A 17,505-nucleotide genomic window follows, 5' to 3' on the forward strand; every position below is an offset into this window, starting at 1 on the left:
CTGAAATGAAAGTACTGGAGGCAGATTAACAAGAGAAAAGACTTACACATTTTTGAACAAGAACACATGCTCAGAGTCCACATAAAATATAAGACTGAAAGAAGGCCTATGTAGTTGCAGAGTGGGGAAGGTGGCATGTGCATGTGTGTGTGCGTGCGCGCGCGTGTGTGTGTGTGTGTGTGTAGTAATAGCACTGCTATGTATGGTGTGACGTATGCATGTATAATGTATGCACATGTATGTTGATGCATGCTCCCCATGTGCATGTGAGTCGGGAGCCGCTGTTTTGGTCAGATTGGTTGACCGGTGAAGCCCTAGTGATTCTCTGATGTCTCCTGTAGGACTGGACTCACAGACATGTATGACCAGCCCCAGCTTTTAAAACTTATAAATATTTTTATTTATTTATTCATTTGATTGAGCGCCGGGGGATGAGGAGAGAATGAGAATGGACACACCAGGGCCTCCGGCCTCTGCAAACAAACTCCAGACTCATGTGCCACCTTGTGCATCTGACTTACATGGGTAATGGGGAATTGAACTTGGGTCCTCAGGCTTCGCAGGCAAGCACCTTAACCGCTAAGCCATCTCTCAAACCCCCTTCCTAACTTTTTAAACACACACACACACATACACACACACACACTTATTTATTTATTTGAAAGAGAAAGAGGCAGATAAAACAACTATGGGAGTGCTGGGGCCTCCTGCCACTGCAAACGAACTCCACACACATGCATCTGACTTTATGTGGGTACTGGGGAACCATATCTGGGACATCAAGTTCTGTAAATAAGTGCCTTCAACTGGTGAGCTATCTCTTCAACCTCCATTCCCACCTTTTATTATTATTATTATTATTATTTTATATCAGTGCTGGGGGATAAAACTCAGGCCTGCCCGGCAAGTCCTTTTTCTCCCTGAGCCGCATATCCACAGCCCTGGGGAAATGATGTCTAAGGAAAATACAGGAGCGCAAAGAACAGAGAATGCCCTGTGACAAGAGTTCCTCTGGGTGTGACGCTCAGTGTCTTTCTCTGCGACAGGAGTTTGATCTCGCTCTGTTAACTGAAGACCATCAGTACTTCCTTGACAGATCTGGTCTTTAGAGAGGTGAGAAAACCTTAGGGAAAGTTTCTTCTGACTCATGAGAAAAAGGTGGATCAGAGCTGAAGAGATGGTTTAGCGGTTAAGCGCTTGCTTGCTAAGGACCCCAGTTTGAGGCTCGATTCCCCAGGACCCATGTTAGCCAGATGCATAAGGAGGCGCACACGTCTGGAGTTCGTTTGCAGAGGCTGGAAGCCCTGGTGCGCCCATTCTCTCTCTCTCCCTCTTTCTCTTTGTGTTTGCCTCTCACTCTCAAATAAATAAAAATAAACAAACAAAAAAGGTGGATCGGGAAAGGGGGTGGGGTTGAAATGAAGGCCATCATGACCTTGAGGCCGCTTCTTTGGTTCCAAACACGCAACAGGTCAAGTAACATGCCGTGAGATGTTGCTACTGATCCCCAGCAGCGTCTCTTTAAAGAACCCAAGAACATTTGAGCCAGTTTTCTTAGTAGAGGTCCCTACTGAACTTCTCCCCACCACCCACCCACGGAATGTGCCTTGTCACTCTGCTCAAGGCGCCCGGACTGCCACACGTGAGGGAGGATGTTACCAGCATCAGGGGCAAGGCGGTCCAGCGGCCAAACGGCCATCCTCTGCACAGTGACTTGCTCCCCCTCTCTGCGCCCCACATTCTGAACGATCTTTGCTGTCGCTGCTTTTGCTTTCTTAGAGGTGAGATCTCACTATGTCATCCAGGCTGGTTTTGAACTCGTGATCTTCAATCCTGAGTGCTGGGATAACAGGCGTGAGCCACGCCGCCTGGCCATCTGTATTCTAAATTCTAAAGAAAAGCTAGAGCTGGAGAGATTGCTTAGTGGTTAAGGCGCTTGCCTGTAAAGCCTAAGGACCCCGGTTCAAGGCTCGATTCCCCAGGACCCATGTAAGCCAGATGCACAAGGGGGCGCACGCGTCTGGAGCTTGTTTCCAATGGCTGGAGGCCCTAGTGTGCTCATTCTCTCTCTTACACTCTATCTTCTCTCTCTCTCAAAAGAAAAAAGAAAGACAGAGAGAGACAGAGAGAGAGAGAGAGAAAGAGAGAGAGAGGAAGGAAGGAAGGAAGGAAGGAAGGAAGGAAGGAAGGAAGGAAGGAAAGAAGGAAGGAAGGAAGGAAAAAAAGGAAAGCTAAAGCTAAGGGATTGCTGAGAAGTCTTTCTTTTGGCTTTACAGGACATAGAACACCTGGTGACCTTCATGTGACATCCTAATGTGTAATGTGTAATGACCTCCTGTGTATCAACTCGCACAAAGCACATAAATTTCTGTGAGGTTTAACTTGAAGGAAAGTGTTAGAAATGTTGAGAAAAATCTTAGCCCCAGGTGCTCTGGGTCAACTGCAAGATCTCAGGCAGAGGGGAAAAGGAAGACATATCCTCCTGGGGGGCAAACACCATTGCCCAGAACACACTCTTCCTACCGGGCCCCCCATGCCTCCCTTACCTCCCTACAAAAGCCCTTTCACATACCTGAGCTCCTTAAAATGACCTTTTGAGGGGTGACAACTCCCCCCTTTTCTCAGGGTGCTAGCCCTTAAATAAACCTGATTTACTTCCTATCAACTCTTTAATTTTTTAATTTTTTTTATGGGCTGGAGAGATGGCTTAGTGGTTAAGGCATTTGCCTGCAAAGCCTAAGGACCCAGGTTTGATTCTCCAGGCCCCACATAAGCCAGATGCACATGGTGGCGCATGTGTCTGGAGTGGATTTGCAGTGGCTAGAGGCCCTGGCATTTTCACTCTCTACCTCTCTCTCCCTCTGTCTCTAACGAATAAATAAATAAAATAAATACTAAAAATATATATCTCCTTTTCAAAAAAAAATTTTTTTAGGGCTGGAGGGATAGCTTAGCGGTTAAGGCATTTGCCTGCAAAGCCAAAGGACCCAGATTTGCTTCCCCAGGACACACGTTAGCCAGATGCACAGGGGGTGCATGTGTCTGGAGTTCATTTGCAGTGGCTGGAGGCCCTGACGGACCCACTCTCTCTCTCAATCTCTCTCTCTTTCTCTATCAAATAAATAAATAATAAAAGTTAAAAATATTATAATAAAAATAATTTAAAGATTGTTTCATTCATTTATTTGAGAGACAGAGAGATTAACAGGAGCAAAACCATGCTTAATTATGTTCATATGTACAGGAGTCTCCCAAGAGATGTAAAGATGGGTCAGACAATTGGCTGTGCAGAGCAGCCCTCTTGCCGAGAGCTAATCTGCGAATGTCGATTTCCCTTGCGAAAGTGCAGCTTCTCCATGCTCCTGTGTCTTCAGTTTCTCAGAATAACCAACTCAAAAATACACTGAGGAAATATATTTTAGGGTGGCATATTCTAGTCTCCTGAAGTCATATTTTAGGGTGGTGTGTGGAGCCCCCAAAAGGAAACTGCAGAGACAAGAAGGATTGTATTGCTTCAATACAAACAGGTCCCCAAAAGCCACGGGCGCTATCGCTATTAACGGCAGTGCCAGCCTTTTTCTCGCGGTGAGAGATAAGAAATCAACCAGAAATTTGATAACGCAAACAGCGGCTGGGGAGATGGCCCAGGGAGGAAGTACTTGCCTACAAGTGTGGGGGCCTAAGTGCAAATCCCCACATCCCATGTGAGCCTGGGCACAATAGTGCCAATGTCTGCAATCTCAGCATGCATGAAGGAGAGCCTGCCTCAGACAAGGTGGGTGGCACGGACTGTGCCCCAGTTTCCGTCTCATTGCTGGGATGAAATGATGACAAAAATCAGCTTAGGGGAGGAAGGGTTCATTTCGGCTTACAGTTCCAGGTTGCAGGCCACTGTGGTGGGCAGTAGCGGCTCGAGGCAGCTGGCCGCATTCGGTCCACAGCGAGGATGCACAGAGCCGTGATCACAAGGCTCCGCTGGTTCGCTCCTTCCTCTGCTGTCCAGGGTCCCAGCCCCAGGAGCGGCGCTGCTCACAGTTAAGGTTGGTCTTCCCAGCGAAATCAACCTATTCCAGACACTCTGTCTACACAGACCCACAGCCTCAGTTCTTTGTGAGTAACTTCCCAGCTGGTGAGGCCTTTGAGAGGTGGAGCCTTGCTGGAGGAGGGGTCTCACTGGGGGGTTTCCTTGGTTATCAGTCTAGTCCACTGTGTGTTCAGAGCTCACTCATTCAGACTGCTCTATCACCTACCTGTCACCTATCTATCTATCTATCTATCTATCTATCTATCTATCTATCTATCTATCTGCCTACCTACCTACCTACTTATCCTTCTATCATCTATTTATCTATCTACCTACCTACCTATCCTTCTATCTGTCTGTCTATCTATCTATCTATCTATCTATCTACCTACCTACCTACCTACCTACCTATCAGCTATCCGTTTGTTTATATATCACCGGTCTATCTGCCTGTCTGTCTGTCTATGTATCATCTATCTATCAGCCCATTGCCAAGTTGTCAGCCTGAAACAAATCCTTTCCTCACATAAGCTGCTTATGATCAGGTGTTCTATTCCAACAACGGGGGCATAAGTGCTGCACATGCTCAGAGGCTAACCTACGCTACATAATCGGAACAGGTGATTCCAATTCATGGCAGTTTGATAATATAAATCACCACAGGCTGACGCCCGAGGCTGTTCTCTGACCTCCACACATATACCATAGCATGCAACACTCACACATACACACAGATATACACATACACACATGTGTACACACATATACACACATGCACACATACGCACACATACACACATATACACATGTATACACACATGCATACACACACACACACACACACACCACAAAGAGATGGTTCTGGTTCTGGACCTGAGCAGAAGAAGGTGATTCTTGGACCCTGCCAAGAATCATGCACTGCTTTGACTGTCATCAATTGTCAGTACCCTCCCCATCATTATAAAATTTCATCAGCGCCAGGAATCCCCTACTTTCCAATGGACTTTGCACTTGGGACAGCTGGTGCCCTCTTTTGGTGGCTGACAGCACAGCAACCTTTGATCTGGAGCTATGGTTAACACCCAATGCTTACCAGTTGGCAGCGGGTGGTGGTGGGGGGAGTGGTGGTGACCGGAGTAAGAGGCTCTGCTGAATCCTGGAGGAAGAGTGCTCCTGGTAGAAGCAGGTAGAAAGAAACATAAGTGAGCAGCAGAGAGGAACTAAAATATCCCATTCTGAATATCCTTCTTTGATAGATTTCAAATTGCTTTTTTCAGGGACATTGCAGGCATGAATGAAAAGCTGTCCTTCTGTTGGAAGAAATCAATATTTCTCTCAGGCATTAAGGCACAAAAGAAGGCTCCTTTTTAAAAAAAAATTATTTATTTATTTGAGAAGGGAGAGGGAAAGAAAGAAACAGATAGAGAATGGGCACACCAGGGCCTCCAGCCACTGGAAATAAACGCCAGACACATGCACCACCTCATGCATCTGGCTCATGTGGGTACTGGGGAATCGAACCTGGGTCCTTAAGGGGCTTCTCAGACAAAAGTCTTAAGTGTTAAGCCATCTCTCCAGCCCAAATGAAGGCTTCTTAATGACGCCCTCTTCCTCAGAGAAACCTTTGCACAAGGAGAAGGATGGGGCATGGCACTGACCCACATGGCAATGACCACAGGTGGCTGCTACTTGGGACATTCCTTTGCTCCATGGTCACCTCCTCTCTCTGCCACCGAAGAGGACCATCCAAGCCTTCAGGTTCATTGCAATGCCTGTGCATCAAAGTGACTTTCTCTGTCATTGTCTTTGTGGATTTTCACATCATCCATTTCTTTCGGGGCCATGGTTATTGGAGCTGGGGAAACCCTCTTCCTCCTCGCACAGTTCTGACATGGGTGGGCTTCCGTAAGCCCATCTGGCAGACAGAAACAGGGGGCTGGCTGGGCTGTGGGGCTTTGCTGAGCCCCCTGCTCATAAGACCTGGCATTTGAAGCTCCTAATTCTCTTTCCTTTGCTCTTGATCCCTAATCCACTGTTCTGAGGATTCTGGATTTGCAGGGAATCGAGCACAGGGGAGCTGGGTGTCATGGGGATGGGGTTCTGCCCTGGACAGGTCACCTTCTGAGGCAAGAAGTCCTGGGCACAACAAAGGCGGGGTGATTCTTGTGCCCTAGACCCACTTAGACCTGTGGATCTGCGGGCCAGGGTTAGCCAGATGGTCTCGGTTGCAGTCAGGTTCACATTGCTGGTAGAAATCACCCGACCAAGAGCAGCTTGGGGGGGGGGGGGAATAAAAGATTTATTTTGGCTTACAGACTAAAAGGAAGCTCCATGATGGCAGGGGAAAACGATAACATGAGCAGAGGGTGGACATCACCCCCTGGCCAACATAAGGCAGACAACAGCAACAGGAGAGTGTGCCAAACCCTGGCTTGGGGACACTGGCTATAACACCCATAAGCCGGCCCCCAACCACACACTCAGGAGGCATTAATTCCCAAATCTCTATCAGCTGGGAACCTATCATTCAGAACACCTAAGTTTATGGGGGCACCTGAACCAAACCACCACAGTCTCTGAGCTACTGTTCCTTTTCTGATTGGATTTCCTTGCGGTGGTACAGAAGTAGGAAGGAGAAGACTCGTGGTCCCAGAGCCCTCTGCTTTCTTTTTGCTGTGACTGGTAGTGGCTCTCCAAGGCCAAGGCTGTTACCATCTCCAACATGCAGGAGAGTAAAATGCAGGCGGCTAAGCAAACAGCTGTGTCTGCCATTGAGGTGAGAAGTGAGAGAGGTGGGATTGGAACCCAGGTCTCTTATGCGAGGCTCTAATCACTGCACCCTGTAAACATGGAGGAGGACCGGGGAGCCCGCTGATCCCTGGGTTGTTGGTATGGGGCTCAAGAAGCGCTCTCCTTATGGCTGAGCTGTTTGCCATCAGGGCTCTGGGGACAGCATGGAAGAGCAGAATTTTGGGAGGAACTGGTCCCATAGGTCCCTGGTCAACCCCAGTTCTGTCACCTCCTCCTTTGTCAGTCCATTTCCAACATTGTACATTTGTGTACACAGGGGTATGTGTATGGGGGGGGGGACAGAAAGAGAGGCAGAGAGAAGGAGAAAGAGAGGGAAAGAGGGAGGGAGAGAATTCCACACATTTGTTGGACAAGCTCGCAGAGAGCGAGTCCAGAACACAGAGCCCACAGCTCAGCGAAGATGGCTCTAGCTCAGGACATGGCTCCTGTGACCCCAGACCTGCCCGCTTTTAGGTGGCCCATTACTCTTCACTCTGAAACACGCTCAGCACCGCACACCAAAGCCCAAAGTGCGTGTGTCTACAGCAGCAGTGGAGAAAGATGGAGAAAGACCTAGAGAGGAAGATGAAGAAGACAGAGATATGGTCACAGGAGGCTGGAGACAGACAGAGAGGAGAGAGGCCAGGAAGACAAGGTAAGCAGAGATGGTGGAGAATGGAGCTGCAGGAGAGACAGGAAGAAGAGAAGAAGCGAGGTCAACCCATCCCCTCTTCCCCTCGTGCGTGGGCTCTGCTCCCCGTGAGCGCCTTCCATCTGTCACCTTGCTCAGGCTCTGCTCTGAGGACAGAGTGGCTGGAGCGCACATGCGCGACCTGAAGCTTCTTCCCTCTGCCTTCGGAGCCTGTCACACGGGTTGGGGACGGCAGATTGATGTTCCTAATTACACTTGGTGATATTAAGTCTCTGTCTCATTCTCAGAAGCCACGGCAACGACGGACAGCGAGGGAAGTGCCAAGAGGCACGCTGGGCAGCTGAGGATGACAATCTGGGATGTGAAAGACCCGCGAGGTAAAAGTGGAGATGAATCACAGCCAGGCGTGTGCAGCCACTGGCCTTCTTGGCAGGTCCTTCAATGGTTTCCAGTGAGGGCCAAGTCCGCAGGGGCTGCGGAGGGCCTTGAATTCATCCTCCCATCTCGTTACTGGCCTACTGAAGACCATCCCAGCACAGACACAGATTCAAACCCCTTCGATAATGGACAGCTGGCCAATGGGGAATGCGTTCACGGGCCAAATTCCATTTCTCCTGCTGATCAGAGGCTTATTGTGCTTGAGTTTCTCTCCCTCTCCCTCTCCCCCCACCCCGTCTCTCTCTCTCTCTCTCTCTCTCTCTCTCTCTCTCTCTCTCTCTCTCTCTCTGTGTGTGTGTGTGTGTGTGTGTGTGTGTTGCTGAGGATAGAACCCATAGCCTTGTGCCTAATAGGCAAACCAAGCACAACCACCACCACCAAGTTACACCCTTGTCCTTGATTGCCTCTTAAAAAAAAATTATTTTTATTTACTTGCAAGCAGACAGAGGAGGGGGCGGGTGGGAGAAGAGAGGGAATGCCAGGACCTCTAGCCATTACAAACAAACGCCAGATGCATGCACCACTTTGAGCAACTGGCTTTAAGTGGGTACTGGGGAATCGGACTAGGGTGGTTAGGTTTCACAGGCAAGTGCCTTAAGCCAATGAGCCAGCTCTCCAGCCCCTTGATGGCTTCTTGATGGTATTATTTGCTGAGTACCTGATGTGTGCTCAGGGCCATGCAGAAGAGAAGACACCCCCAGAGGCTGCCTGTCTCCCTGTCACAGAGAAACAAGTGTGACATTCTAAGCAGTCTAACTGCACAGATTGTAAGATTGTAAGAAGTGGGGTGCAGTTGGGGTGTGGCAGCGAATGGAGCTGAGCATTCCTAGGCTGGGGAGGGGCAAAGGTATGAATGAGATCCCACATGACATACACCTAGGAGCGGTCTGGCCCAGGGCTGAGTCTCCCCAGGAGACTTAATAAGTTGCTACAAAACCTCTGGGGAATAATAGACACGCCTACCCACCTCCCAAGTCGTGAACCGGTTTCCCAAAAAGCAGCCGCTGCGGGAGGCCCCTGGAATTCACAGGCTCGCATCCTACCCCGGCTTGGCCACTGTGTGATCTTGGAAAGTCCCTTCTCTCCTCTTGAAATCTGTTGACTCTTGTGCAAAACTGTTGCGTATAGGGTTACCCAAGAAATTGTCGATAAAAACAAAACAGTGGGTGCTGGAGAAATGGCTCAGCGGTTAAGGCACATGCTTGTAAAGCCTTATGGCCGGGGTCCAATTCCCCAGTACCCATAGTAAAGTCAGTTGCACAAAGTGGCGCATACTTCTGGAGTCTGTAGAGACAAGAGGACCTAGTATGCTCCCTCCCGTTCTCTCTCTCTCTCTGCAAATAATTTTTTTTTAAGTGCTTTACAGATGCAGGTGTACGACGTGTGGCTGTCTGTGGTCCAAGAGGCCAAGCATCCCACCTCCGCTTCCTGCTCCTTCCTGGGCAAGGGCAGCACCGTCTGGGTTGCGCTTGGAAAGCCGGAAGCACACTTCTGACCTCTCCAGGAGAGAGCGAGATGCCCGGCTCCCTCGCGGTAGCTAGCTCCTCCCCACTCCGTTGCAGCGGTTCGCGGGCTGGAATCGGTCCAAACCGGTTCTGCCCAGGTACGCCAGCGGAAGACTCCCCCACACTTGGCAGATTGCCAACCCTCAAATCCCCCGCAGCCGTAGCAGCAACAGCCGCAGGGTCCGGGTGACAGGGTCAGGATCCGCTCAGCACCCAGGAGGTCAGCGCTGCGCTCCAGGGTCGTGTGACCCACCTGGCGGGGGGTTGGGGGGGGGAGGACCACTCTGACCCCTGGAACCCAGGGGTCTCTAGGGAAAGCTTGGGACGTAGCAGCAAGAGTTGGCGAGACGGCCTGGGCGGGCCAGCACGGTGGCGTGTGTGTCCCTATCCAAGTCACTTCCTCCTCTGGTCTTGGGTCTTCCTCTGTCACCGGGGAGGACCACGTACGGCCTTGGGACCAGCTCATCGCTGAGGGACTTTTAGATGGATGGAAAGCGGAGCCTGGGGGACCCGGTTCCCGGGGTAACGACTGCGTCCGAGGACAGGGACTTTGCGTAAAACCTCCAGGGGGCGACCGGACCCGGCCTTTCCCGGCCCCTACCACGCCGCGCCCGTCCAGCGTGTGACTTCACCCGGGCCACGGTCCGAGCCAACGCGGCACGGAGGAGGGCCGGGTCGCCGCCGCCCACGGTCCTCCCCCCGCCCCCCCACTCCCACCCCATCGCCGGGGCTGCAGGTGCCAGGAACCAGCCTCGGAGGCCCCTGGTGGTGGGGACCCGCGGGGCCCTGAAAGTGTGCAGACCGATCCCGAGCGCACGGGGGCTCGGAAGGACCGGGGTTCGGGGAAGAGATCTCCAGGCACTGGTGACCCGCCGCCGAGGGTCCCCACGCTCGGGAGCATTGCACTCCCGCCTCTCCCTCCACCCTACCCTCCCTCCCTCCCTCCCTCCCACCCTCTTTGTAACCAGTTTCCCGGGCCTGCCTCCCCGCCCCCCGCGCGGCCCGAGGCTCTCCGCTCGCTTTCTTCCTGCCTCGCCTTCCTGCGGCGGCGGCGGCGGCGGCGAGCGCAGCGGGCTCATCCATTATCGATGCGCCGCCGCGGCTGACATCCGCGCCCGCGGCCCCCCGAGCGCCCACGAGCGGTCCCCGCGCGCTGCCCGCCCCGGAGGAGCGCGGGCCCCCCTGAAGCCCGGTCCCCGCAGCACCGCCGCCACTTTCTGCATGACTGTCACAAAGGTAAGCTCCCCATCGCCATCTCCGTCGCCGCTGATCTGGGGACAAACCCCCCCCACACACACCCTCTCCCCACATACATACACCGTGAGGGCGCTGCAGACCACCTCTCCTCGCCCCGGGCCTCCCCCTCCACCACCGGGCTGTTGGGGAGAGCGCGGGGGCGGGAAGAGGCGGGCGCGCGCGCTCTCCGGTTCCCCCCCCCAACACACACACATCCCGTGTCGCCCGAGTCGCTCGTCCTCCACCGGGAACTGCGGAGGCAGGGGGGGGGGATCATACTTAGCACCCCCCCTCCATGGCGTGCATCCCCGAGCTGCATCCCTGAGCTCTCCGGACTGCACTTTTCTTTTTAACCCTTCTTAGAGGATGCTGCAGTTTTAACCCCTGGAGAGCTGGGTCCTCTGGTTGGTTCAGTTAGTCCTCCCCCCCCCACATACACACACACACACACACACACACACACACAGCGAAGTGCGCCTTTGGGGTTGGGCCGGCCGGCCCTGGCATCCCTGGCAAGCTACCCCTCCACACAACCTGAGGATGGCCTCTACAAGCAAGCCCCAGCAGTATAGGTCCAACTCAGAAGCAGGCTCTGCCTGGTCCCGAGTAGCTGCCAAGGGTAGGGAAGGTGCCCTTATGGCTAGTGAAGACACTGCGAGAGTGTGGGGAGGGGGAGGGGAGGTGATAGGAAAGGAAAGGTCGGGCACCCTGGCCGCCTCTGTATTGGAGAAGGGCTCTGTGACTTGTGACGGGAGCCCAGGTTTATTGGAGAACTTTGAAGGCTTCTCAGCCACACGGACCGAAGAGTTAAATGGAGGGCCAGCCGTGCAGTGGAAGGTGCCCAGAGGCAAGGAAGGGATCAGGGGGACTTGAGTTCAGGTCCACCCCAAAACCTTTGGGAGGCTTGGGAAAGGGACCCTCTTTTGGACCTCAATTTACTTTTGTGTAACAGGAGGATTAGATAGTTCCTGGGACGAGTGACAGTTGAAAAACTAGGGAGATCAAGGCTATGAACTGCACTAGTTTTTTAGAGGCTCCGGTCTGGGTTCAGACCTCACAGCCTGGCCTTGGCCTTGGCTGTGGGTTTGGCCACTCACGCACCCCAGGCCAGATCCTATCTTTCCCATAGCTTATCACAGCTGGGTTGGTGGAGGCCCAGCAGACAGGCAGTCTGCTGTGGCCACAGTGGTGGAGCCCGGTGGAGACCTGGACTCCAGTGATGGAGGGACTGCTCTGGCTCTTTCCGATGAGCCCCTGTCCAAGTGGACAGCATGCTCCTTCAGGGTCATTAGGGTCCATCTACGCTGGCCATTGCCTTTGCTTGTGGGTCTTGCCAGCATTGTGGGACTGTGAACTTGTGGGCCAAGGGGCTGTCTGGGTCTGACGGCTTCTGGCAAGCCTGCAGTACCAAGGGTTAGGGTCCTTGAATAAATACAAAGGCCGTTCAGCCGAGTGAGGTTACGAATGCCAAAGCTCCAAGCAGGAAAAGTAATGCACGGCCTAAGTTGAGGAGGCTTATGATGACAGGACAGGATTAACTCAGTACGTCCCCTATGTCTGTTCAGCTACACGAGGGCAGGCTGTTATTTCCCTATTCTTAGCTCCTTTTAACTGAGAAAGGAGAGCTGAGGTGACTTGCCTAAAGTTCCATTGTAAATATGTGGCAGGGCTAGCGGTTACCCCTTGGGTCTTGTCTCCATCTCTAGGCAGAGTTCTTTTTATTATTTTTAAAAGTATTTATTTATTTGCAAGCAGACATGCAGACAGGAAGGGGGGTGGGAAGTATGGGCGCGCCAGGGGCCTCTAGCAACGGCAAATGAACTCCAGATGCATGTGTCACTTGGTGCATCTGGCCTTATGTGGGTACTAGGGAATCGAAACCCCCCCCCCGTCCTTAGGGTTTGCAGGCAAGCGCCTTAACCGGTGAGCCGTCTCTCCAGACCCCCCCCCCCGCCCCGCCCGTTGCTTTTCACTGTTGAGCGCCCGGTCCTGGTGGAAGGGCTGTGTGTGGAAACATGGGCATTAGGCAAAGTTAGGACCGAGGGACTGTGCAGGTGGGGATTGGCCTGCTTTCGTTCACCGTCAGATCTTGCCTGTGGGCATCCAAGGATCATCTTTTTAATTTTCCCCACATCCCCAGCTCAGTCCACAACAAACCCTCCCATGTGTATCTCTGGCTTCCTGCTGAACCAACATGGCCTCAGCTTAAGCCAGCTCAGAGGATTAAATCAAATCCCTGACTTAACCCTATCTTCTCTCTCCTCAACAGTTCTATATAGCCCAGCCGTGTTTGGGGGACAGGAGGGACTCAGGAGAGACTTGTTGCTCAGGACTCTTTCACGTGCTTGGAGAATCGGAGGTCCTCGGCCGTTAGTCCTAGTTTGTGTAGCTAACAGGCTGTGTGACTTTGGACCAGTCATTTCCCTCCTTGGTCCCCTGGCTTTCCACATATAAGATGCACGAACTGGTTCTGATGATCTGCAGGGTTCCTGCTGCTGCTGAGCCTTGGGACAGCTCCACTCTGACATTGGGACGCTGTGGTCTGAGGGTGGTTGGGTAAGCCACAGATAAGAAGGGAAAATGGGGGAGGGCTTACACTAGGGTAGGGCATGGAGTATAGACGGGATTCTGGCCATCTGCTTCTCTGTGTCTAGAGGGCATAGTCCTTGGGGCTGGGACTTGGGGATCACAGGCTCTGAGCAGTCAGAGTGACCAGAGAGCAGAAAGGACAAAATCTGATGGCAAGCTGCTAGATCCTCAGTGGCATTTCCTTAGAGGAGCCGAGCTTCAGGTTACCATTAAGTCTTTCAAAAGTATCTAGAGGGGCTGGAGGGATTGCTGAGTGGTTAAGGCGCTTGCCTGCAAAGCCAAAGGACCTCGGTTCGATTCCCCAGGACCCACGTAAGCCAGATGAACAAGGTGGTGCATGTGTCTGGAGTTCATTTGCAGTGGCTGGAAGCCCTGGTGCACCCATTCTTTCTCTCTCTCTCTCTCTCTCTCTCTCCTCCTCCCCCTCTTTCCTTCTCTCAAATAAATCAATAAATAATAAAATATATTAAAAGTATCCAGAGCTGGGCATGGTGGTGCACACCTTTAACCCAAGCAGTCTGGAGGCAGAGGTACAGAGGATCGCCGTGTGTTCAAGGCCACCCTGAGACCACATCGTGAGTTCCAGGTCAGCCTGGGCTAGAGTGAGACCCTACCTTGAAAAGCAAAAACAAAATAAATAAATAAATAAAATAAAGTCCCCAGACCTCTTCCTTGTGGAGTTCTGTACATCTATAGAACAACTCCTGCCTTAACCACCACTAGTGACACAGCCTCACAGGACTGTGGACTGTGGCCTCTAGGCCCGATGGCATGTATCCCTGTTAGGATCTTTAAAGTCTACTTTGTTGTATGGATTTGAGCAAGCGCCTGTAATTTCTTTATGGAACGGGGGAGGGGAGGACAAAGAAGAAAGCCCAGAGAGAAGGGACCAGGTGCAGCTTCCCAGCCGACAAATCCCCATCACAGGAGTCAAGGCCAGGCCTCAGCCTCCACAGGCTACCTCCTGGCAACCAGGAGCTCCACGTTCTCCTTCAAATTCTTGTTCCTGCTGGGGTGTGTGTGCGTGTGTGTGTGTGTGTGTGTGTGTGTGTAGAATGTATGTGGTGTGGTATATGATGATGCATGTTTGTACAAATGCACACGCCTTGTCCACATGTGTGTGGACTCTGTCTTCTGTGGCTTATCCATGCATTTCCTTAAGATGGAGCATATGCTCTAACCAGGAGTTTTCGTTTTTTGGTCAGCAAGCCCCAGTGGTTATCTGGACTCCATTCCCCCTAGGACTGGGGTTACAGACATTCCTGGCCACGTCCAGCTTTTTACGTGGGTGACAAGGGATCAAATTCAGGTGGTGTCAGGGCTTCCCAGGTCCTGATGTTTAGGAACCATCGAGCTCTCTTACCTGCTGGGCCATCTTGCCAGCCCTTGAGCCTGCTCTTTATAATGTCCTGTTTCTATTTTGTGTTAATCATATGCTGTACTGGCAGGACTCCCCCCCACACACACACATATCCTCTCTCAGTCTCCAAACATCTGTTTCTAAATTGCTGTCAACTGGAAAAGCACGGAATAAAATGCACTGGGATCGTGTGTAAAGTACTAGTTCATGGGCTATAAAGGACATCCTGCCTGTGAGGAAGGGCATGGGAAGATGGCTGCTCAGTGGCTTGCCGCACACGTGTAAGATCCGAGTCTGGACCCCCAATCCCCACGTGAGAACACGGGCATCCGGTGTGCAGCTGCAATCTCAGCACTGGGGAGGAGGACACAGGAAAATCCCTGCGGTCTCTCTGGCCACTAGTCTAGCTGAATCAGTGAGCTTCAGGCTCAGTGAGAGAACTTGTCTCAAAAAGTAATGTGGGCCGGGGGCACGCCTTTAATCCCAGCACTTGGGAGGCAGAGGTAGGTGGATCACTACATAGTGAATTCTAGGTCAGCCTGGGCTAGAGTGAGACCCTACCTAAAAAAAAAAAAAAAAAAGTAACGTGGGAGGCTAGAGAGAGGGCTTAGCGGCTGAGACACTTGCCTACAAAGCCTAAGGACCCAGGTTTGATCGTCTAGTACCCACGTAAGCCAGAGGCACAAGGTGGTGTAAACATCTGGAGTTCGTTTGCAGTGGCTGGAGACTCTGACGTGCCCGTTCTTCCTATCTGCCTCTTTCTCTTCTCTGTCTTTTTTTTTTTTAAAGTCATGTGGGGCTGGGCATGGTGGCCCACCCCTTTAATCCCAGCACTTGGGGAGTAGATGTAAGATGATGGCTGTGAATTTGAGGGCAGCCTGGGCTAGAGTGAGACCATACTCTGAAACCCCCCCCCAAAAAAAAGTAGGCACTGGAGAGATGGCTTAGCAGTTAAGGCGTTTGTCTGCGAAGCCTAAGGACCCAGGTTCTATTGCCAGGTACTCACATAAGCCAGATATATAAGGTGGTACGTGTATCTGGAGTTCATTGGCACTCCCATTTTCTATCTGCCTTTTTCTCTCTCTCTCTTCCCTCTCTCTCAAATAAATAAATAAATAAGATACATTTTTTAAAAAATAATTTGAAGAGTGACTGAGGAAGACACCTGACACTGACCTCTGGCCTCCACATGTATGCTTACACATATGTGCCTGCACACACATACATACACATAGACAAGCAAAAAAGAAAAGTTTAAAATAAAGAGGTGGGGGTGATTTCTTTAATCCTAGCACTCAGGAGGCAGAAGTAGGAGGAACACTGTGACTTTGAAGCCACCCTGAGACTACACAGAGAATTCCAGGTCAGCCTGGGCTACAGTGAGACCCTACCTTGAAAAACCAAAAAATAAAAAATAAAAATAAATAAGTAAATAAAAATAAAAATGCAACCTTAGGACCTCCTGTCTGTTGGTTGAAATGTGGCCGGAAGTAGGGCAAGTAGGTGAGGGAAGAGATGGCTTCCAGAGACCTGGCATCCCTCCTCCCCCCCGTTCTCCAGCATCCTGTGGGTGTCAGATGCCAGTGAGCCGTGTGCTTTTCAGGTCCTTGAGGCTAGCTTGGGGGCTGATGCCAGGAACAAAGCATTGAGTATCAGGAACCAGCTGGGCATGTGGGCAGGGAAGACCCCGGATGGCAGTCACGTCCTTAGGGCTCCAGAAGCGTCTTTGCTTCCCCCAGACTCCTCTCCACAGGTGTGCTTTCTTCCTGCTGCCTGCCTCACAGGCTCAGCCAGCTGACAGGAGTCCCTGGCTCCTGCCGAAGGTGGAGGTAGGGTAAGGATGGTATTGTCCTGGCCTGGTCCAATCAGCTGTGTTTGAGAAACACCAGATGTCTCTGGGCATCTGTGGACCCACCATAGCAGAGTAGGATGCTGGAGGTGGCACACATCCTATGCTTGCCCTGGTAAACCAAGGGCACCCAGAGCCCAAGAGCCCAGGCTGTGAGCTGCCCCATCCAGCCATCAGGCCTATCTGAGGCTGTAAACTGGGCCTTTGGGTACTGGACTGCTTCTCTCTGGTTGTCTTCAGAGTGGGTATTTGGTCCCACTCTAGTCACCTTTTTTTTTAAGAAAAGAAATCACACACACACATATTTGAGAGAGTGTGTGGGCATAGTTGTGTCAGGTTTCTTATAACTGTGAACAAACTCCAGACACATGTGCACTTTGTATATCTGACTTTAGGTGGGAACCGGGGAATCGAACCCAGGCTGGTAGACATTGCAGTCCAGTGCCTTCAACTGCTGAGCCATCTCTTCAGCTCTCTTGTCACTCTGGACTTTACCTGCCCGTCTGCTAAGGCTTGATTTCCTTCTCTTGGCTGGGTCTCCCGGGTGAGCCGTGCGGAAGGGCCTGAGTGGAGATGGAGCCTCGCTGGATCCGGCATGGCATCCGATTAAGGAAAGGCTCTGTTTTCATCCCACAGTCAAGCCTGGGTCCCAGCAACTTACACTCAGCTCCTCTCTCCCTGCCTAGCTCTGACTGGGAAAAGAGGAAGGAGGTCATAAGCCTGGTCCAATGGCCCTGTGGTGCCAGGGCAGACCCAGCGCCCCACTACGTGCAGGAGAGTGGGGGTCTCTGCAGGCGGGCCTCCACACCCGTCCTGCCTCTAATCCTTGTTTCTGGTGCCTGGCGTCTGCTACAGGAAGGTGTGACTCTTGCTCAGGGCTTCACTCAGCCCTCACTCTCAGAACGCCTAACCTGGGCCAGGTTATGGCTAGGCATTGCCACCCAGATACAGGAGTCACAGGCCCTATCCTAGGACCTAGGGGGAACAGACGCTGAGGGACTGTGACACAGTCCCGAGCCAGATCTCAGCGCTGCGTGGGTAGCAGCCAGTAGTAGCTGTCTG

The 17,505-nt window shown here is 52.1% G+C and overlaps 1 protein-coding gene across 3 annotated transcripts in view; it reads left to right on the top strand.

Moving 5' to 3' along the window:
* Positions 1 to 10,549: 10,549 nt before the first annotated feature.
* Positions 10,550 to 17,505, top strand: part of Coro2b (coronin 2B) — a 155,995-nt gene continuing 149,039 nt past the window's right edge. For all 3 annotated transcript variants that reach the window (XM_045160772.1, XM_045160773.1, XR_006639342.1), the window contains exon 1: positions 10,550 to 10,645. In XM_045160772.1, coding sequence (XP_045016707.1) covers positions 10,631 to 10,645 — 15 coding nt within the window. In that variant the 5' untranslated portion in view covers positions 10,550 to 10,630. The remainder of the gene's footprint in view (positions 10,646 to 17,505) is intronic.

Source organism: Jaculus jaculus, chromosome 10 (assembly GCF_020740685.1).
Source record: "Jaculus jaculus isolate mJacJac1 chromosome 10, mJacJac1.mat.Y.cur, whole genome shotgun sequence".
NCBI lineage: Eukaryota > Metazoa > Chordata > Mammalia > Rodentia > Dipodidae > Jaculus > Jaculus jaculus.